This window comes from Pyrus communis, chromosome 3 (assembly GCF_963583255.1).
Source record: "Pyrus communis chromosome 3, drPyrComm1.1, whole genome shotgun sequence".
NCBI lineage: Eukaryota > Viridiplantae > Streptophyta > Magnoliopsida > Rosales > Rosaceae > Pyrus > Pyrus communis.
This window is the reverse complement of record NC_084805.1, coordinates 19,216,404-19,239,126: the sequence shown is the minus strand read 5'-3', so window position 1 is coordinate 19,239,126 and position 22,723 is coordinate 19,216,404. Positions and strand designations below refer to the sequence as shown.

At 38.4% G+C, this 22,723-nt stretch overlaps 3 protein-coding genes and 1 pseudogene across 3 annotated transcripts; 2 read left to right on the top strand and 2 right to left on the bottom strand.

The window, feature by feature from the left end:
- The first annotated feature begins 2,835 nt into the window (after positions 1-2,835).
- Positions 2,836-3,756, top strand: LOC137728368 (uncharacterized mitochondrial protein AtMg00810-like). The gene has a single exon (XM_068467176.1). It carries the CDS (start codon positions 2,836-2,838, stop codon positions 3,754-3,756), a length of 921 nt encoding a protein of 306 aa, XP_068323277.1.
- A 2,564-nt stretch (positions 3,757-6,320) lies between these two features.
- LOC137728367 (S-protein homolog 74-like) lies at positions 6,321-6,800 on the bottom strand. The gene has a single exon (XM_068467175.1). The coding sequence runs from the start codon at positions 6,798-6,800 to the stop codon at positions 6,321-6,323; it is 480 nt and encodes a 159-aa protein (XP_068323276.1).
- A 4,629-nt stretch (positions 6,801-11,429) lies between these two features.
- Positions 11,430-11,876, bottom strand: LOC137728366 (glycine-rich cell wall structural protein 1-like). The gene has a single exon (XM_068467174.1). The coding sequence runs from the start codon at positions 11,874-11,876 to the stop codon at positions 11,430-11,432; it is 447 nt and encodes a 148-aa protein (XP_068323275.1).
- Positions 11,877-17,118: 5,242 nt separating this feature from the next.
- On the top strand, positions 17,119-22,209 carry LOC137728365 (uncharacterized; annotated as a pseudogene).
- Positions 22,210-22,723: the final 514 nt, after the last annotated feature.

The following is a 22,723-nucleotide window of genomic DNA, read 5'->3' as shown; positions in this document are numbered from 1 at the left end:
TTCCCAAGCGTATGTGCCACCATTCAATGTGAAGAAGTTAAATGACAGGTCATGGGATTAGACACCAAAGTGGTCGCACGAGAATCACGAGTATATGCTTCGAATTATCAGTCACCTGAAGTGAAGTTTTACAAAGACAAGCGCCCCGACTTGAAATGTGATCACTATCTTGGAATTGGCTATCGCGGGATTGGTCACACCAAAGATCGGTGCTGGATACTTCATCCCGAGTTGAAACCCAAGTTCAACAAAGACATCAAGGGACCATAGAAGGCTACTGGTAGTTCGCTATACAAAGTCAGTCATATGGCAAACCTGGTAGAGTCTACTTCAAAACATGACTCTACTCATGGGTTGTTGGATTTTGCTTCAAGTCATGTTGCTCTAATAAATGAATTTTCTTCATTTCTTCAACACAAGAAAGGGAATGGAAAGGTTGAATAGGCAGCGGTGACTGAGTTCGAGAACCATTCTGCGATGTTTGGCAAGTTTGCGAGGTTTCTAGCAGAGGTTGAAGGTGTATCACATGAAGTTGGACCAGGTATTTTCCATGCTCTTTTCACTACTCTAAATAATAGTTGTGTACATGATTGTTGGATCATTGATTCGGGTGCCACTGACCACATGACAAACCAAAGAACAAACTTGCATGAATTTCAAGATATGTCATCTCAAGTGTCGGTTGCTAACGGAAAATGAGTCTCTGTTATGGGTAGAGGAAAAATTAGGTTAATATCGAACCAAGTTGAGTCGATTGCCTTATATGTCCCTGCCTTCCCAGTTAAACTTCTTTCCATTGGGAAAATTACCAAAACTTTAAAATGTCTTGCAATCTTACCAAAAAATGTAATTTTTCAGGACCTAGTCACCGGGAAGACGATTGGTGAAGGTCTCTTTCTCAATGGTCTCTACTATTTGCCAAGAAACAATTCTCTGTCCAAAGGCCTCCAAGTTAGTGCAGCCTCAAGTTCAAAACAACCCCAAGATCCATTTTTATGGCATCAACGTCTAGCACATCCGTCCAATCCTATTTTGTCTAAGTTATTTCCTACTATGTGTCAAACCCTTATCAAGTGTGACACTTGTAATTTCTCCAAATTTGCTAGATTACCTTTCAATTCTTCTTTGTCTAGAGCTAGTAAGCCTTTTGAAATTGTACATTCAAATATTTAGGGTCCAATTAATGAATCATTTGATGGCTACAAATATTTTGTGACATTTGTTGATGATTTCACAAGAATTACTTGGTTATATCTCTTGAAATTCAAAAGTGAAGTGTTTACTATGTTCAAAGACTTTCACAACCTTGTTGCTAATCATTTTGAGTCCAACCTTCAAGCATTAAGATCGGATAATGGCACTAAATACATGTCTAACAACATGACACAATATTTGAGTATGCATGACATATTTCATCAAACAAGTTGTGATAGGACGCCCCAACAAAATGGGGTGGCCGAAAGGAAAAATAGAGACCCCCTAGAGAAGACACGTTCTCTGATACTTCACATGAACATTCCTAAGAAGTTTTGGTCACAAGGCGTGCTCACTGCCACATATTTGACAAACAGGCTTCCAAGTCGTTTTTTGGGGTTTAAATCACCCTATGAAGTTCTTAAAAATAGGCCCATAGATTTGTCACATTTAAAAGTGTTTGGATGTACATGTTTTGTGCATGTTCAAGCATCTCATTGTGATAAGTTGGATCCCCGATCTATTAAGTGTGTGTTTTTGGGCTACTCTTTAACCCAGAAAGGGTATAAATGTTTTAATCCTGTTACTAACAAGATTGTGGTGTCTCAAGATGTAAAATTTGAGGAGTTCATTCCTTATTTTCACAAAGGAACTGCATATTCAAATAAGGGGGAAACTTGGGAGGACTTGATTCCGTTGCCCAATCATATTGAGGATATCAACTTGGACTATCTTCAAAGTAATGTTACTGATGCACCTACTTCCGATGCCTCTCATCCTCCTGATTCTTCAAGCCATCAAGAGGTTGATCAAGTTGATGCCACTCACGCTCCTGCTTCTGATACATCTCACTGCAATCAAGAGGTTAATCTACTTCCAGTTAGAAGAAATCCTCCAAGAGTTTGCCAACCTCCACCCAAACTGCTGGATTATGTGACTTATGCAGCACGACATCCTATCAGTCTTGCATATCATCGTTATTCACCTTCCCATGTAGCTTTTCTCAGTGCTATTTCAAACCACCATGAACCCCGTACATTTCAGGAAGCTAACATGCATACCAAATGGAGACAAGCTATGGACGAGGAATTGCTAGCCCTTAACGACAATCACACTTGGAGTATTGTTCATCTCCCTTGTGGCAAGAAAGCTGTGGGCAGTAGGTGGGTTTACAAGCTAAAATTCCAATCTGATGGCTTTATTGAGCGTTATAAAGCACGATTGGTGGCTCGGGGTTTTACTCAAGCGTATGGAGTGGACTACAAGGAGACTTATGCTCCTGTGGCCAAGATGAATACAGTTCGGGTCCTTCTTTCTGTGGCAGTCAACCAAGGTTGGTTTTTATTCCAAATAGAAGTACAAAATGCATTCCTGCATGGGAAGCTTGAAGAAGAAGTATCTATGCAACTACCTCCCGGACATCCTCAAGCCTCCCAAGAAGGCCTTATTTCTAAGCTCCACAAAGCCATTTATGGGTTAAAACAGTCCCCACGAGCATAGTATGCTAAGTTGAGCTTAGTGTTGGAAGAGGTAGGATTCTCCAGGAGCAATGCATATTCATCCTTGTTTATTCGCATAGGTTCATAGGGTAAATTGGTGGTATTAATTTACGTCGATGATCTTATCATAACTGGTGACAATATGAACAAGATTGTGTCTCTCAAACGGTCTCTTCATCAGAAGTTTGCTATCAAGGATCTTGGTAAGCTCAACTACTTTCTTGGCATTGAGATGGCAACTTCCCAAAATGGACTGTTTTTGAACCAAAGAAAGTACGTGTTGGATCTTCTTCAAGAGGTAAATATGCTTGATTGTAAACTAGTCACTACTCCCTTGGATAACAAGCTTATGTTGGACACGGCTGGGGAACTTCTCACTCACATAAGTTACTATCAACGATTAGTTGGTAAACTTATCTATCTTACTATTACACGGCCAGATATTGCTTATGCCGTGAGTCTTGTTAGCCAGTTTATGCATGCTCCTACTGTTACACATCTTCATGTTGTTAAGAGGATACTACGGTATCTCAAGGGGTCCATTGGGCGTGGTATTCTCATGAGAAATAATGGTTCAACCCAAATACAAGGCTATACGGACGCAAACTGGGCAGACAATGCTCTCGATCGCAAGTCAACTACGGGTTATTGTACTTTCATGGGTGGAAATTTGGTCACTTGGAAAAATAAAAAACAGAATGTCATTGCTCGCTCTAGTGCTGAGGCGGAATATCGCGCAATGGCGTCCACTGCATGTGAACTTATATGGCTCAAGAATCTTCTTTTCGACTTAGGATTCCCTAGCAATGCACCGATGTCACTCATGTGCGACAACCAAGCTGCGATGCACATTGCATCCAATCCAGTCTTCCATGAACGTATCAAGCATATTGAGGTGGATTGCCATTATGTGCGAGCTCAAGTTCAGTCCAAAGTCATTCAAACTCTTTTTACTCGTAACCATGATCAATTGGCTGATTTGTTTACCAAGGCTTTGCCAACTACACATTTTCAGCACCTTTTTGGCAAGCTTGGCTCCATAAATCTTATGGATCCAACTTGAGGGGGAGTCTTGAATAGAAAGTCACAAAGTCACAGCAATGGGGACCTGTCACAGCAAGGGGAACCTGCAGCTTGCCCTAGTTTTCATCAGCAGCAAGTCTTATCACTACTCTTCCCACTTCCTGCAGCAACATGCTGCTGCTCCTAGAAACTAGGGTTTTTAGGTGACTTATTGATGTAAATCTCCTTAAATCAAGGAGTGCCATTGAAATCAGTAAAATCCTTTTGTTTAGTCCTTAAATCAAGGAGAAGGTGGCGTGTTCCTTCCTCCTTGTTTTTTTGTTTGGTTGCTTTATATTGTGCTTTTGCTGTAAACCTTTCTCCACAAGAAATACATAACAAAAACACATTTGTCAATAAAGAGCCTCATTCGTCAAGCCATCGATAATATGCACACGAACCTTGTCGAACATTGAATTGGTGACTTGGATTTGGCTCAGATAGATGAGCAGGAAGAACATAGAGATGTAGGACAGGCATGGTTTCATTGTCTTTGTACTTTTCTCTGTACTCGGTTGCTGCAAATTGGATTCTATAGGGGTTTAAATATAGGCATTAACATTTATTAGTCCAATGCACTTGATTGGAGTCAAAGCCTACAGTATAGTGGACTTATAATCTCTCGACACTTGAAGCGCATGTAACGTCCTAAAGACACTAATGGATGCCACGAGGCATATGTCCATGCACTAAAATTACAATTTTGTATTAATTGCTCAAGAGTTTTAGCCAAACCTGACTTACTATAGGAGTTCCGTACTCCATTGAGTCATGCTTTGCTTGTCAAATTTTTCGTAACTCATTTATATTACATTTTTAGTAGAAGTAAGACTTATTAATACATATGTTTTATTTTTATTAGAAATATGATACAAATATAATAAAAGTATATATTTGTACTCTATTCACATGTTTGCTAAAAAAAAAAAAATAGAATTATAATTATTTCTAGGAAGCTTTAATGAAAATGGCTTGAGTGAAGTTTAATTTAACAAATAACTATACAACATTTCAAGCGAACAATAAAAGCAGGTATTTCAGTTACTTAATTAAATCCCACCCCGCTTCAAACACCTTACTCGTCTATGTTTTGTCCTAACCATTAAATAAAAGTTAATGGATAGTTTTTTATTAAAATACAAAGATTTGAAATTATTTTCATTAATTTTCCTTTATTTCTATTCTTAACTCTCCTATGTTTACTAAAACATGAATATTGAAATGATTTCAATACTCACCTCTGTTTACTTAGATATATGCAATAGAAAATGTGTATGTTTAACCTAGAAATTCGTAGTAGTTCGATACTTGAGAATTAAGAATAAGATCAACTACATGGGTTGCCTCTAGCATATTATGATGTAATGATATTCTTCTCCATTTATAAGTGGAATGTTTTAGGTTCAATTCCCGTGAACCATGAATGGTTAGTTTGACACTAAATTATTTATTATCATTGTGTGGCTTAGTCTAAATTCCATCTCAATTGCCATTATAGTTGTCTCAAAAACAAATAAAACAATTATAGGACCTAGTCGATCCAATTCTCTTTCTTGACCTCTCCCGTTTTTAAATTACGCTCCGTACATTTGTCATTCTTGTTAAGTAAACATGTTAAATGTATCATATTACTAAATAAGTTGAATCCTTAAATTAAAATTATTAACATTATAAAAATTATTGAATCAAATACATAATTGATTGTAATTGTTTTAATTAGTAAAGTCATCAACTAATTTATGAAAGACCTGGAAATAGTCGTACACAACCTGTTAACATACCATGAAATAACACAAAAAATTAGGTGTTCGGATTGAACCTAATAGGTCTGGGTACCGATGGACTTGTAAACTAATTACGGGCCAGTTCAGTATTACCCACGAATACTTGTTAAGAGCAAGCATTTTATTAGATTTGAGTCCAAAAGTCTAAGCTACTTTTAGATATAATCTAGTTGTAATGTACCTGTATCATTAGAAGACCACGAATGCCAATGATATGGGCAGATTGTCGAAAAAGTGATAGGTATGTTAATGAAATAAAAAATTTGTGATATATATATATAAGTGTCCAAAAGATTTAATTCCTAATATTATGCTTTAACATTTTTAGTTTTTTATTTCAAAGAAGTAGACTATTTCTAATAATAACTCACAAAAGTGAATTTATCCATAATCTTATATAACTCCCCTACCAAAGCTCATTCTAACAGCCGATTACTAACTTTTGAATCTTGGAAAGAAATACTTATATATGGTAAGTAATCAGAACATTAAAGCTAAATCTTTCGGTTTTGTTGCTAGATGTTGGGCGTTGCCTCTTTGAAATGAGATTTCAAGTTTATTTACCCAAAAAATGAAAATTTTAATCGGTGAACGGTCTGGGTCGTCACTTGCTAGTTTAACAAGTCAAGTTTGAGTTTGAAGTTTTACATCTGTTAGCTTAACATATGTTGAAACGACATGGCTCATTAAGATAACATGTCAACACAAACACAACCCTTTTAGAATGAGGGGTTTTGATATTACTAGAATTTCTTGAATTCCCAGATCTTCGTCCTCGGATTTACAATGAGCGGTAAGAGTCTTGTGTTTTAATCCATCCTTCTTCCCATTTTTTCGAAAACTCATCACGGACGTTAGCAAAATCTTTTATGTAAATTCCATCATCTTTTGCTATCCAAATGCAGTTTTTCCAGTTGCATTTCTCGAAGAGATAAATGTCTTGCCAAAAGACCTTTAAAGCAGCATGTTGGGCACTTGACTTGCGCAAGTAGCACCAGAAAAGAGTAGAGTGGAAAAAGTTTGTCCTGAAACCCCAAGTAGTATTAGTCCCTGGTGAGAGATTTTGAATCCCTAAATCATTGTCTTTGGATTTACAATGGACGAACAAGCTCTCTTGGTTCCCCAATCCGTTGACAACATATACATGCCACTTGGTGAACACAGGAAACACTTCACCTTTGGTTGAAGGAAAGCACAAGCTGGGACTCATTGCTATTGCAAATGCAAGAACAAGTACATGGATGTTGCTGAGCCTACTCATTGTGTTACTAGAACAAGATCTTGTCCTCCTTTTGGTCTTTTGCTACAAAGTTTTGGCTCTTATATTCATGAGTTCTTTGAATTAATATAAACAAAAAAATTACGGTGGCATGGAAAGGTTGGCAATTATGGTATAGCATGTATGCTAAACATGAAAATTAATATGATGATCCAAAACAATATTGATGAGTTGAGAATGATGAGATATTAATTAATAAAAATCCTAATAAAATCGTATGCATGCACCACACTTAAAAAGTAAAAACGATATATAAGCAATCTAATGAGGAGGCATGCTGATTTCAACTTAATGGGCAACTCCAAGCCAATAAGGTTCTCTGCTTTGTGAGAGTTGGAGGGAGGGGAAGGGGAGGACATGGAACATCTATCATACGCAGCTGAGGTAATTGTTTCCGTGACTCGAACCCTTAAGGTCACAAAAAAACAACATTTCCGTTGCGCCAAAGCACTCATTCAACCCTATTATCATGAAAATAATTAACACCATTAACAATTAGGTATCGGGCTAATAATGCTTCTTTTCAATGTTGATTTGTTGTTGCGCCGTGAAGTCTAACTTAAGTTGCATTTGGATGATGTTGAAATGGGTCGTACTTTGGTAGATCTCAATTTCAAATGCTATATGTTATAAGCAACAAGAAGAATTGCTCGATTCCTTACCAAATATTTGTATGTCATGTGACATCCCACATCGCCCAAGGAAGTGATCCTTATATGTATATTCCTATCTCTACCTAGCACGAGGCCTTTTGGGAGCTCACTGGCTTCAGGTTCCGTAGGAACTCTGAAGTTAAGCGAGAAGGGGGCTAGAGCACTCCCAGGATGGGTGACCCACTGGGAAGTTGCTCGTGAGTTCCCAAAAACAAAACCGTGAGGGCGTGGTCGGGGCCTAAAGCAGACAATATCGTGCTGCGGGGGTGGAGCGGGCCCGGGAAGTGGTCCGCCCCGGGCATGGATGTGACAATTTGGTATCAGAGCCTAACCTTGGCCGTGGTGTGCCGACGAGGACGTCGGGCCCCTAAGGGGGGTGGATTGTGACATCCCACATCGCCCAGGACGGACCACTTCCCGGGCCCGCTCCACCATGCATGTGACATACTTCACATGGTTTAGTAAGATCTAACTAATTATTAACTTCCTCAACTAGAATACTTGAAGCAGCACGTGGTTGTTCTTTACTGTTGAGGGTTGATGTTCTCTGGCTACTAATTCAATTCAGTCTGCCATCCAAAGCTAACATTGGGTCACCTCATAAGTACATTTTTTTTTACCAAATATATTTAATTTGTCACTCTTTAAGTGTGCAGTCAGATTCTCTATATATACTAGGTTCAACACATTTTTGTCAGGTGACAGAAGGTTTGCAAGGCTAAGGGGAAGTAACTAGCCTTGGGGAAGAAGTACACATATGGTCCAAACCTAAACCCTATCATTGCAACATACAAACATGAAATAATAATTATAGGGTCTGTTTGATGTTAAGGTTTGGCTTGACTTGGACATTCACTAAATTCAGTTATGTTGAATAGAAATATGAATGTCAACTTGTATATTTTGTTCAAGTGAAGGGTAGAAGATGGATAAGTCATGAAGAAAACTTGTTTCTCTCGATCTATCATTTTTAGTGAAGGGTAATAGATAGATAAGTCATGAAGAATACTCATGAAGTAAACTCGTCCCTCTCAATTCAATCATTTTTTGTGAGCTTAATAGGGATAAGTATCCTTCATGACTTGTCAATATTCTACCTTCATTTGAACAAAATATGCAAGTTATTATCCATATTTTCATTTAACATTTCTTTAATTTCGTTTCACAAATCAGGCAAATCTACTTGTATTATTGTCATTCAAATTCATGTGGAATCTTCATATATCCTTTTTGGCCTGATATGATTATATATTTTAGTGGAGAGAGGATTTTCGTCGGATCCTCTAATCACATCTGTTCATCGTATATTGTACGGTTAGTTTTTGTCAAGTACTGTTTATATTTAATTTTAAATAAAAAATTTACAATGATTTATAACCGTAGGATATACGAGGAACATATATGATTAGAGGATCCCCAAGATCCTTAGAAAGAGAATCCGACGAGGATCCACCTGGATTTTAATGAACCAAATAAATGCAGAAATGCTAGGTAGGTTGGTCATCAAGACTCAAAAGAAGAATGTACGATCAAGAGATGCTGCATAATTTGTGATAGAGTCATTTACCTCAAGTTTAAGTGTAATTATAACCTCATACTTCATTTTTAAAACATTACAATATTAGACACATAGTTGTATTTTAATTGAAATATTTTACATCCCTTTATCAGTCTGTCAAATCAAGAATTAAGCGATGTGGTTAACGTAAATCCCACATATTCGCTTACATGAATACCACTTCCGCTCCACGTGGATAAACAACAAATAAAATAATTTAACAGTTTGCAATCTCTTTGGCTGCAATTATAATCTCTTACTTCATCTTGCAATTAATGGCATACACAAACTTAGGATTTCATAACAATATCATACAGCCGTTATATTATTTGTTAAATTAGTTGTTAATTGATATCGTGACAAATGCAAAACCCACATTTTTTGACGTGGATATCCAAATCGACGCAAAGAGACAAAATGATGCGGCTTCACCGCAGAGCCTGTCTAGAGATTTTTGAGACCTAGGGCGACGCCAAAAAATTTGCTCTCACTTCATATAAAAAAATTATTTGTTTTCACACGTAAGACATTGATAAAATTATATTTAGAAAAATACTTCAAATTCAATAATTTAGAAACACGGAATAACTAATTTATTTTGTATCAAGAGAAGGAAACCAAAAAACTGTGGACTTTCAAGTAGATAGATTATGAGTTTTGCTTTCCATCTAAACTTTTAAAGTGTTTTTGTATAAATCGTGAGATATTTTTTTCTTATTTGCTAACCTCGTCAATATAAGACTAAAAACATAATAATGTTTTCGAGTCTTTAAGGATATGTATAAGTAATGAAGGAACACTAATTAAACCTTTTGATGACACATAATATTATTTGCAAATTTGATCTAAAAATTTAGTCTGCGCGTTACTTTTGTTGAAAATTAGACTTGAATTGGAACATATTTTTAAAACTAGCAACCCACATAGCTACTAGCTAATAAATAAATTAACAACCAAACAAAATTTTGTAAAAATTGAAAAAAATAAATATGCACATAGCATTTCGAACTAATTAGGACCTCTCGTTAATTTTAAACAACAAAAACCATTGCTTCTAATTAAACTTCTTGATCATTTAGCCAAATTTTACAAATTTATACTATTATGAAAAGAAATATGTAAAAATTGGAATGTAAATAAACACACATGGTGTTTTGAACCATAAAACCGCCTTATTAATTTTAAACAACAAAACCACCAATTCTAGTTAAATTTCTTCGTCATTAAACCAAATTTTATAAATTTATACTCTTATAAAAACATATATAAATATACTACTCTAGTAATTTTGGTGCCTCCAATTTTTTTAGACCCCGAACGGTCGTCCTGCCTACACTGAGCCTGGGCCGGCCCTGCTTCACTGGCAAGAGAGGAAGAAAGGAACCTCATCGGAGTTGAGGAAGAACACTGAAGCCCGCTGGTTTGGGTGGTTGCGTTGAGTGGCTGTAGGAAAGTTTCGGAGGAGGTGTGTGTGGCTGCTGCTTCTAAGGTTGCTCGAGACGACGTTGTCACAAATTAATCGACCATTCGAATTGGGGCATTTCTGCTGCTGCTAAACGCTAGCAGCCCTGCCTTTGGCGGAGATGAAAGTGACAAGGGAGTGATATTGTAACCGGTTATCTAACAAATGTATGACATTATTATTAATTAAATTGGAGCTCAATGTATGACATTGTAAGATTGCAATTACACCCAAACTTAATGGTGCAAATTATAATTTACCTTTCGAAATAATTTTTGTTAGAACATATATAAAAAGGTCAATTTCTTGGTCAAGTTTCACATATATGAACTATATATTTGTAATTTCACATGATAAAAAATAAAATTCATTAGCATTATTTCTCTTTACTTGTAAATTAAATATCTGTTCAACAAGTAATGCACATTTATTACATTTTTCATATCACAGGTGGATCTCATATCTATTAGAGAGATGGTACAATTGTAATATGAAAAATTGTGGTAAGCGTAATATTTTTGTTCGAGGTTTAAATATTGACTTTGCCCATTGCCCCACCCAATCTTAAGACGAAGATTAGCGTTCACTTTTTATTTAACATTGCCCTGCGAATTAACATTGTCACCTAGCATAATTAACAAGCAGCTGGATGAATTCTTGAAAATATCTTCTGTACTTTTTAGGCACATTCTGAATGAAATTTTATTTTCATTAATAATTCACTAAAGATGGAACAGTAGTAGAGAGTAATATAGGTTACTGAGATTAATAAAGACGACAGGAACATTAACTATCTAGGAAGACACAAGTGAAATAACCCTAGCTTATGATCTCTGTCACATAACTAACTTAACTGCCAAACACGCTTCAACAGCTTAACTCAAACAAATTAAACAAAGAAGTAAACATTAATAATCCAAACGTTTTAACTCAAGTGTTCAAGGGGAAGGAAGAACACCACTTCCACCACCAAGACCACCAGCCGGGCCGCCTAATCCACCAAGACCACCGAAGCCACTTGTTCCTCCCAGTCCACCGAGACCACCCAAGCCGCCAGTGCCTAAACCACCAAAACCGGGTAAGCCGCCACCACCACCACCACCCAAGTCACCGATTCCACCACTCGCACCACCAAGTCCTCCAAGGCCAGCAGCTCCACCTATCCCTGCAGCGCCGCCACCAAGCCCACCAGGAAGATTGCCACCAACTCCAGCCCCAGCTCCAGCAAATGGAAGCCCACTGTCTCCAACGCCTGAGAAGCCACCAACTCCACCAATGACGTTCTTTTGGTCTTTGAAACCGGCATCATTTGACATAGGTACATTTCTAGCTGTAGTGTGACCTACAACTAGAGCAAGAACCACCACAATGCACCACCTTGCCATCTCTCTCTCTCTCTCTCTAGATTTTTCACTGCTTTTTGGTGTCTCTAGCTCACTTGATTTAGAAGAGAAGTGTTGAGGGGTTGCTTTTTAAAGGCAGGAAGAGCGGTGGGGGGTAGTTGTGTGTAGTAAATAAAGTTTAATTCACAAGACAGGGGCTTTAATTTTGGTAGCTAAACTAGCTAGCTAAGCTGTTAAATACTTCTGAGGCTGACCATAACCTTCGTGATAAAGCTTAAAACTGCTTAACCATTTTACTACGAGATCAATAATTCAACATATGTTCGAAGTTTGAACAAAACGACGAGCATATGTGATGACCTGCTTTGATACATGTTTTGATCAAAACATGAAAAAAATCCAGTCATTCACTCGGCATTGCACGTTGAGAGTGTGAATTTCACATGAGACAATTAAGGAACTTTGCACTTGTTTATAAGGAGTTGAGCTACTCCACATATTAACGGTTAGTTTCTATAGTGGAATCTTAACTGTCTTTATAGTATTATAGCATATTAACGCACCAATTAATGTCATTTCTTATATTACTAATTAGTTTTATAATGAAACCTCAATTTATGAATCCCACACATTGATGTAAATTTTTGCAAAATCAGGTATCATGCTGTAATATTTGCTTGTTCAATTAGATGATGACATGTATATAGTTGGAACTCGAGCTACCCTTCATTGTCAATTTTAATAATTGTGTTTTTCATATAAACTTTTGCGATTATTGTTGTAATTTTAATTTTATGATTAATATCAGAGGGGTCCATCCCATGTTGCAGGTGAACTGATGCACGGACAGCTTGCAGACTGACAGGAGTACTAGATGTGGACTCATGAATGAATGCTATAAATGAAAAATATAGACAGCGAAATTCATATGTGGCTTTGGATTTGAAGTTCGGCGAAAGTTGATATATAATGCACTGCCACCAGACTTTTGTATAGAGTTTTACTGAGCCTTGTCACTGATCTTCCTAACTGTTTCCAAATGTATAACCACTCCGTGATTTCCAACTACATTCATTCAAAACACGTTCTAATTCACAGTGAGAAAATTGTCCTTCCATGTAGTTGGAACGAATAAAAAAGATCTAACTACTTTTGATCAGAACCAGCATCTTGTAGATCCTAATAGTCAAGAACTAAATAGAATTAAGCATGATATTAAAAGCATATTTTCCTGAAAAACTGAGTGGATTTTGAGTTTAAACACCACCTGGTTGTTCTTTCAAATTACAAAATTAATTAAGTACTAGATTAAATTAGGCATGGTAGGAAAGTTAAGTAAATGTGTGCATTTTGACTTGGATTGCTATTGCCTATTTGCTTTGGGTTTGTGAGTGTTTTTGAGAATGTTTTCAGCAATGTGAAAAATATCTATGATAGAATATAAAGGATGTTTTTCTTTATCTTAAATGTTGGTAAAGGGGAACAAAAGTGTCATCTGGTGTTATAGGAACTCTTCTAATGCTTTTTCCAAGAAGAGGAAATTGTATCAAGTGGTTTTACAAGTAGTATCTCTTTGTGAATATGTAGAAAAGTAAACTTAAATAGGCTGAGCTAAGTTGGTTATGACAGTGCATTTCCATATCTTTGCTCAAGTTTGATCTTCCATCCCACAGTTAAATAAATTATTGTCTGTCAAAAAAAAAAAAAAATTTATTCCGCAAATTTTCTATATTTGGTTTTAACAAAACCGTTTCACACACAAATGACCTATACCCTTGCATAGATACCACTACCTTGTTAGCCCATGTTTAAACAAACGAAAGCACAGCTGCCCCACTTAAAGTGGGTCTGGGCTCTAGCGGGATAGAAGAAACTTGTCATCCTGTATTCCAATTTTAAAGAGGACTAATAAAAACAGCACACTCCAGTTCCTATATCAAGCTCCTTAGGAACAAATTAAAAGAGAAAGGTAACCGGAAAATTATTACCATAGAATTTCATAAAGTATTTGTTCAAGAACATAATTGTTAGCTCGGCTCGAGCTCAACGATGAGCCAGAATGGAGCGGAATGATGACATAAATCCACTTAGGGCACATTTACGTACCCGTAATTGTAATCAATTTACAGAATTGGATTCCGCTTATGGGATACACATTTATTTACGTAATCTTGGAGAATCAAAGTACATGTGAGGTCCATACGCATTAAGGAATCCAACTCCTCATTTTGGAAGAATTGGACTTCCTAGATAAGGAAGGTAATTGAATTCCTGGATTGGTGAGGAATCCGGAATCGACTTCTTTTATCAATTATGCCCTCACTTGGTTTTTATTATTCTAGTACTGCCCTTCATCTCCTTCACCAACCATCTCACTCCCGACCATTCTCCCTCTCCATCTCCCTTCTCCACCACCCTTCTTCATCATTACTGCACAACCAATACCTTGCCCAGGCCACAAAACATTTGCAACCCAAATTCGTCAAACCGCCTCACCCCCACTACCTGATATGACCGTCGAATCACTCCGCCCAAAACCCACCAATTGATTCCATAACACCAAAACCTAAAAAAGAAATAGGCACGAGCAAACGAATTTCTTCGAATTTCTGGGTTCTTTCTTCTGCGGGGTTGGAAGGTCTTGACAGCTCTGAAGGTTTTTGTTTCTTTCTTTTGCAGAGTAGGAAGATGAATGTGGCTAGGATTTTGGCTTTTAATTAGGTTATAATTGATAGGAGCATATTCATGCGACTTAAATGGCTTGTTCTCGTGCATTTACGTTATGTTTCTCTCGTTATTTTAGTCCTTTATGCTTCTTTTGTGTGTTTTCAGGTTCTAAGGGCCTAGGGAGCAAGAAAGTGCATTTTGAGGCCATTTGGAGCATTTTTGGGCATGGATTGGATAGCTTATCCATGGAGCCAAGAGGATGGACGAATTTGAAGGCCTTGTATGCACTTGAAGACACAAAACAATGGCCCTAACCCAATTACATTCACCTTGCCTTGGGCTTAACACATTATGCCATACAAACCAACCTATTTTAGGCCCATTCTATGTACTTAAACCCTAGCCCTTTAAACTAGTTCATTTATCACTTATCAAACCATTCACTTATCACTCAACATATCATACACTTATCACTCATCACACTTCATCATTATACCACCATTCATTCTTTAAAACACATGCACATTCAATCATTCACTCATGCACCCTTTATTCTTCATCATTCAAGCCATGCATTCACATGAATTTTCAGCAAGGAAACATCATTGCCGTGGCTTTCACATGCAAAAGCCATGCATTCACATGCATTTTTCAGCAAGGAAACATCATTGCCGTGGCTTTCACATGCAAAAGCCATGCATTCACATGCATTTTTCAGCAAGAAAACATTCTTGCCGTGGCTTTCACATGCAATTCCATTTTCACATGCTTCCCTTGTTGTTTTTCATCATTAACCATCCACATGCATGCTTAAACAAATACTAATTCACACCTCCATTCCTCCTATAAAAACCCTTGCATTCTCATTCATAAATACACCTCAATTCATTCTCATTCACTCCCCATTACATATCTCTCCATTTCTCACACCACAACACAAACACACACCATCTTTACATCTTGAAATTCCAAGCCTTGCCGTGGGTTTCTTTCCATTTTCTATCTTTCCTCATCCATTTCCATAATTCCCCAATCCATTCAACACACCAACAACATCCCTTAGACCTTGTGCCATAATAACGAAGAAGAAGAGTGCCTAAACGTTCATACAATTCAAGTTTGAGTTGTTGGAATGTTTAGGTGTTTCTTTGATTTCAAAGTTTAAATTCAATTTTCTTTGTTTTGTAATGGAAGAGAAGAGTGCCTAAACGTTCATACAATTCAAGTTTGAGTTGTTGGAATGTTTAGTTGTCTCTTTGATTTCAAGGTTATGAGGAACTAAACCCCCTTTAGCTAGGGGGTGATTCGAAACTATGTTTATATTTGCAATATGAATTGATTACTTTTGGTTGGAATTTCATAAGTTGTGGATTCAATTCGTTTAACTGTTTGATTGATAACGTATTTATGTATGTTCATTGAGATTGCAAGCTTAATTTTCATGCATGAATATGACGCTTATAAACAATCGCGTTAAACGAATTCTTGGCATAAGTTTCATGCGTATTCCATAGTAACGAATGCCTCGTCAATGTTTATGATTTCCGTTGGACTTAATGATCTTTGTTGAATGTCTCTATCATGCGTATTCCATAGTTAGGGACTTTGATTAAGAATAATTTGGTTGTAATGCGTATTCCATTCAATCCAATGAATCTAGGGAAATCTGAAAGTTAATTTAAGCGAACCTAATTAACTTGGAGCATTGAGTTTTATAATTTATCGAAAGACCAACCGAAAATCAATCTTGTATTGCAAGTGTAACATGTGTGGAGAAGAACCCCTTGGCTATTCCATCATCCATATTTTCATCACATTCATATTTACGTTTATTCGTTTTACAATTTGCTTAGTTTATTAACTTGTTTTGTTATTTCAATTTTCGTCAAATCAAACTTCCCCCCCCTTATTTTGTTAAGTCTTAATCATTTGATTTGTCTTATTTTATGTTTTTAAAGTATTTGGAGTCTTTTGAACTTGTTTTGAGTCTTTTAAGTTTGTCTTAGTGTTTTAAAAATTAGTTTTATTTATTTAAGTCAAGTGTTTAGCATCCCTAGTTAATCCCCGGTTAGAACGATCCCTACTTACATCATTACTACAATTGTCACAAATAGGGTTTAATTTGTATGCGTATAATGCTCGCATCAAATTTTGGCGCCGTTGCCGGGGATTAGCAAAGTTGCTAATCCCTTGTCTTTATTTTTATATTTTGTTTGTCGTGCATTCTTATTTCATATTCTTAGTTTGTTTGTTTCCTTGTTTTTTTTTTTTTTTTTTTTTTTTTTTTTTTTTTTTTTTTTTTTAGGTACTGTGTATGACTCGTAGCTCTCGTCCTATTATAGAGAACATCTCCGACTTTGACGGTGATTTTGAACGCACTTTGAGGAGAACGAGGAGTCAACAAGAGCCACCACAACCTCCACCACAACCTGGGCTTGAAGAAGACGAAGTAGGTGTAGAAAAAAAGCCCACGGATCAGATTTTTGAAGAAGAACAAGCCATGGCAGCAGATAATAGAACCATCAAGGAGCTTTCGGCCTCGGGTTTGGCCAATGCAGACCCTCTTTGCATTCAATACCCCGCGGCTGCCCAAGGCAAGACCGATGAATTTGAACTCAAATCCAGTTTGTTACACCATATTCCGAAGTTCCATGGCTTGTCTATGGAAGACCCCAACAAACACTTGAAGGAGTTCGAGGTGGTTTGTTCGAGCATGACCCCCGTCAATGTGGATGGGAGTATATTGAAGATGAAGGCCTTTCCATTTTCACTTATGGACAAGGCCAAAGATTGGCTCTACGAACTAGCCCCGGGAACTGTGGCTTCGTGGGAGAGTATGAAGTGTGCTTTCTTGGAGAAATTCTTCCCTACTTCGAGAGTGATTCTCCTACGGAAGAAAATTAGTGGTATTCAACAGAATCATGGTGAGACATTCCCGGCTTATTATGAGCGCTTCAAGGGCCTTGTAGCTTCATGTCCTCAACATCAAATGAAGGAGGAACTTCTCCTTCAATATTTCTATGAGGGCCTCCTTCCTATCGAACGTCAAATGCTTGATGCATCAGCGGGAGGAGCATTGGTGGACAAAACACCAAGGGATGCCAAGAATCTCATAGCCAACCGAGCGCTCAACGCCCAACAATATGAAGGAGTGGGCCAAAGGGAAGCACCACGGCAACAAAGTGTAAATGAGGTGAGTGCTATTTCTGAAATTCAATCACAACTTGCTAATCTTACTTCTCTTGTTTCTCAGGTTGTGATTGGTCCAAAAACACAAGAACACCAAGTTTGTGGCGTGTGCTCAATTCAAGGGCATCCATCCGACAAGTGCCCTCAACTAATCGAGAATGGTGGGTGGGAATCTGCCAATGCCATGGGCTATGGGAATCAAAACCAACCAAGGAACGATCCATATTCTAACACATATAATCCAGGATGGAGGGACCATCCAAACTTCAAATGGAGGGAGCCACAACAAGCTGCCCAACAAGGAGGATTTAGGCCAAACCCCCCTGGTTTTTATTCCAAGCCGTATGCACCCCAACAATCCCAACAACCTTCGGCATCATCTCATTCAGGTACATCTTTGGAAAGTAATCAAGCTATGCAATTACTAACCTCTATTTCGCAGGGGTTGCAAAATCAAAACAACCGGATAGAAAATAACGAAAAGGAGATGATGGATATGAAGAAACAAATAGGGCAGATTTCTGAGTTCCTTGGACAGATTAGAGAGCAAGGAAAGCTTCCTAGCTCAACCACAGTCAATCCAAAGGGAGGATTCGAATCCGCCAAGGCCATCACCCTAAGGGGTGGAAAAGAAGTTGGGACCGAGCCAAACAATCCCAAATCTACCCAGAAAGTAGATGAAGAGACGACACAACCTGAGGCAGATCACCCTAACTCGGCCAAATCAGGTAATTTAAGTTCAAATTCATGTACTTCACGTCCTAATCTGCCCAATGTACCTTTTCCTCGCAGGTTCATGCAAGAAAAAAAGGAAGAAAGCGAGAAGGACATTCTTGAAACGTTCCGGAAGGTGCAAGTGAACATACCGCTTCTCGATGCAATCAAACAGGTTCCAAAGTATGCTAAATTCCTCAAGGACCTATGCAATACAAAGAGAAGAAGGGCAAACAAAGAGGTAGTGAAGGTAAGCGAGAATGTGTCCGCTGTTTTGCAACGTAAACTGCCTACCAAGTGCAAAGACCCCGGTAGTTTCACGATTCCTTGTGTGATTGGACATAATCGTTTTGAACATGCCATGCTTGATTTAGGTGCATCCATAAATGTCATGCCTTATTCTATTTATGCATCTATGAATTTGGGTGAATTAAAACAAGATGGTGTAATTATACAATTGGCCGATCGTTCTAACGCGTATCCAAAAGGAGTTTTGGAAGATGTGCTTGTGCAGGTGAACCATTTAATTTTTCCGGCTGATTTCTACGTCCTAGACATGGAGGATTCAGCCCATTCTACATCTTTGCCGATTCTCCTTGGTAGGCCATTCATGAAGACGGCCCGAACGAAGATTGATGTATACAAAGGCACCTTGACAATGGAATTCGATGGGGAAGTGATTGATTTTAATATTTCTGAAACTATGAGATATCCCGTTGATGACCATTCTTGTTTTTCCATTGATGTTATCGATTCTTTGGCGCAGTTATACCTTGAAGAATTGAACGAGGACGCCTTGGAAACAACCATCACTAAGGCCATAGAGCGCAAAAATGAAGGATTTGGGCCAATGCAAGGCCACGACATGGAGGAGGAATTCTTTGCAATGGGTTCTAGTGAAGAAATAATTGAGGTTGTGGCAGCCCTTGAGTCATTGCCACAACAATATGGTAAGGTTCCACTCTCACTTTCAAATTCAGTTTCCACTAAGATGCTACCTTCTGTTGTTCAGGCACCATCGCTTGAACTTAAGCCGTTGCCGGACCATTTGAAGTATGTGTTTTTGGGAGAAGGCGAAACATTGCCCGTCATCATTTCATCAAGTCTCACGGTAATGGAGGAGGAGAAGCTTGTGAGGGTGCTGCGAGAGCACAAAACGGCCATAGGGTGGACTTTGGCCGACATTAAAGGAATAAGCCCTACCACATGCATGCACCGTATACTTCTTGAGGAGGGGGCTAAACCAACTCGAGAGGCTCAACGCCGTCTCAACCCTCCGATGATGGAAGTGGTGAAGAAGGAAATAATCAAACTTTTGGATTGCGGAGTGATCTACCCTATCTCCGATAGCCATTGGGTCTCTCCAGTTCAAGTCGTTCCCAAGAAATCCGGAGTAACTGTTATCAAGAATGATGAGAATGAGCTCGTGCCTACACGCATTCAGACTGGATGGCGAGTATGTATCGATTACCGGAAGCTAAATGCCATGACTAGGAAAGATCACTTTCCTTTGCCATTCATCGACCAGATGCTCGAAAGGTTAGCCGGTCATGCTTTTTACTGTTTTCTTGATGGATACTCTGGATATAACCAAATTGTGATAGCCTCGGATGATCAAGAGAAGACCACATTCACATGTCCCTTTGGAACATTTGCTTATCGTCGCATGCCATTTGGCTTATGCAACGCACCGGCCACTTTCCAAAGGTGTATGGTAAGTATATTTTCCGATTTTGTTGAAAAGATCATTGAGGTTTTCATGGATGATTTCAGTGTATTTGGGAGTTCATTTGATAATTGCTTGGATAATCTGACCTTAATTTTGAAACGATGTGTTGAAACTAACCTTGTCTTGAATTGGGAGAAATGTCACTTTATGGTGAAACAAGGTATAGTTTTAGGACATATTGTTTCAGAAAAAGGAATTGAAGTAGATAAATCGAAAATAGACCTTGTACGTCACTTACCCTCTCCTACTTCGGTTAGAGAGGTACGTTCGTTTCTTGGCCATGCAGGGTTCTATAGGCGTTTTATCAAGGACTTCTCCAAGATGTCCAACCCTCTTTGCCGATTGCTTCAAAAAGATGTGCCATTCAAGTTTGATGAAGAGTGTAATTCGGCATTTAACCAACTCAAGGAGAAGCTAGTCTCGGCCCCCATTATTGTACCTCCAGATTGGAGCCTTCCGTTCGAGCTCATGTGCGATGCATCCGACTATGCATTAGGAGCTGTTCTAGGACAAAGAAGAGACAAGCGGCCGCATGTCATATACTATGCCTCTCGGACTCTCAATGATGCCCAATTGAATTACTCCACGACGGAAAAAGAACTTCTAGCTGTGGTTTTTGCTTTAGATAAATTCCGTTCATATTTAATTGGTACTAAAGTAATCGTTTATTCTGATCATGCAGCTTTGAGGTACTTGCTCACGAAAAAGGAAGCAAAGCCGAGGCTTATCCGTTGGATTCTTCTTCTTCAAGAATTTGATATTGAAATCCGGGATAAGAAAGGAAGCGAGAATGTAGTGGCTAACCATTTAAGCCGAATGATCCACGAGGAGCATGAACATGCCGTACCTATCCCTGAAACTTTTCCCGATGAGCAGCTGCTATCCATTGAGGTAAGTGAACCATGGTATGCAGATTTAGTGAATTACTTGGTGGCTAAACAATTTCCAAATGAACTAAACAAGCACCAACGTGATAAGCTTAAAAATGATGCACGTTTCTATGTTTGGGATGACCCGTATTTGTGGAAGTATTGCTCAGATCAAATTGTACGTAGATGTGTGCATGATTCTGAATTTCACTCAATTCTAAGCTTTTGTCACACATATGCATGTGGTGGTCATTTTGGCACACAACGCACTGCCCTCAAGGTTCTAGAGTGTGGTTTTTATTGGCCGACTATATTTAGGGATGCTAGAACCTTTTGTATGTCTTGTGATCGTTGCCAACGAATGGGTAACATAGGTACCAAGGACCAAATGCCGCAAACCCCTGTCTTTAATGTTGAAATTTTTGATGTTTGGGGCATTGATTTCATGGGCCCTTTCCCTCCATCTTATGGTTTCACTTATATCTTGCTAGCCGTTGATTATGTTTCTAAATGGGTGGAAGCAAAAGCTACCCGTACTAACGATTCTAAGGTGGTTGCAGATTTCGTGAAAACTAACATTTTTGCTAGGTTTGGAATGCCGAGAGTAATCATAAGTGATGGAGGGTCTCACTTTTGCAATCGGACCATTGAGGCGTTGCTAAGAAAGTACCATGTCAACCATAAGGTCTCCACACCTTACCATCCTCAAACAAATGGCCAAGCCGAGGTGTCTAACCGAGAAATCAAACAAATTTTGGAGAAGACCGTTGGACCAACAAGGAGGGATTGGAGCTTACGTTTAGATGATGCACTGTGGGCATATCGTACGGCATACAAAACACCCATTGGGATGTCACTTTTTCGGCTCGTCTATGGTAAGCCATGTCATTTGCCCGTAGAGTTAGAGCACAAGGCACATTGGGCCGTGAAGATTTTCAACATGGACATAGATGCAGCGGGAGTTCATAGGAAGCTCCAATTGAATGAACTTGAGGAGATTCGGAATGAAGCCTATGAGAATGCCCGGATGTACAAAGCCAAGACCAAAGCATTCCATGATAAAATGATTCGAACCAAGACCTTCACAGTTGGGCAGAAAGTGTTACTTTTTAACTCTCGCCTACGTTTGTTTCCTGGTAAGTTGCGTTCCAAATGGATTGGCCCGTTTGTTGTTACTAATGCTTTCCTTCATGGTGCAGTGCAAATCAAAAGTTCAAGGACGCAGCAAGAATTCAAAGTGAATGGGCATCGATTGAAGCCCTATTACGAGACGTTTGAGGAGCATGTCGTGGAGGAGGTACCCCTCCATGCCGTGGAACCTAGTCAAGCTTAAACGGAGGTACCGTTCGGCTGCAAGACGTAAAAGAAAGCGCTTCGTGGGAGGCAACCCATGCATCCGAATAGAGAAGAACTTGGAAACCCCTTTTAAGAGACTTATTTTTATTCCTTTCTTTTTCTTTACTGCCTTTACTTTGCTTTCTTTCTCGTATTTGTTTATTTGCTTGCTCTGTTGTGACTTTCTGCTTAAAACATTGAGGACAAAGTTTGATTTAAGTATGGGGGGGTAAACAATTTGTATTTGCATGAATTTCGTGGGATTTATTCACCTATCACTTAGAATGTTGTTTCTTGCTGTTTTAAGCATTTTTAGAGTGTTTTAGTGTGTTTTATAGTGTCTTGGTATAAAACTCCGAAAATTTGATAAAAATAAAAAAAAATAA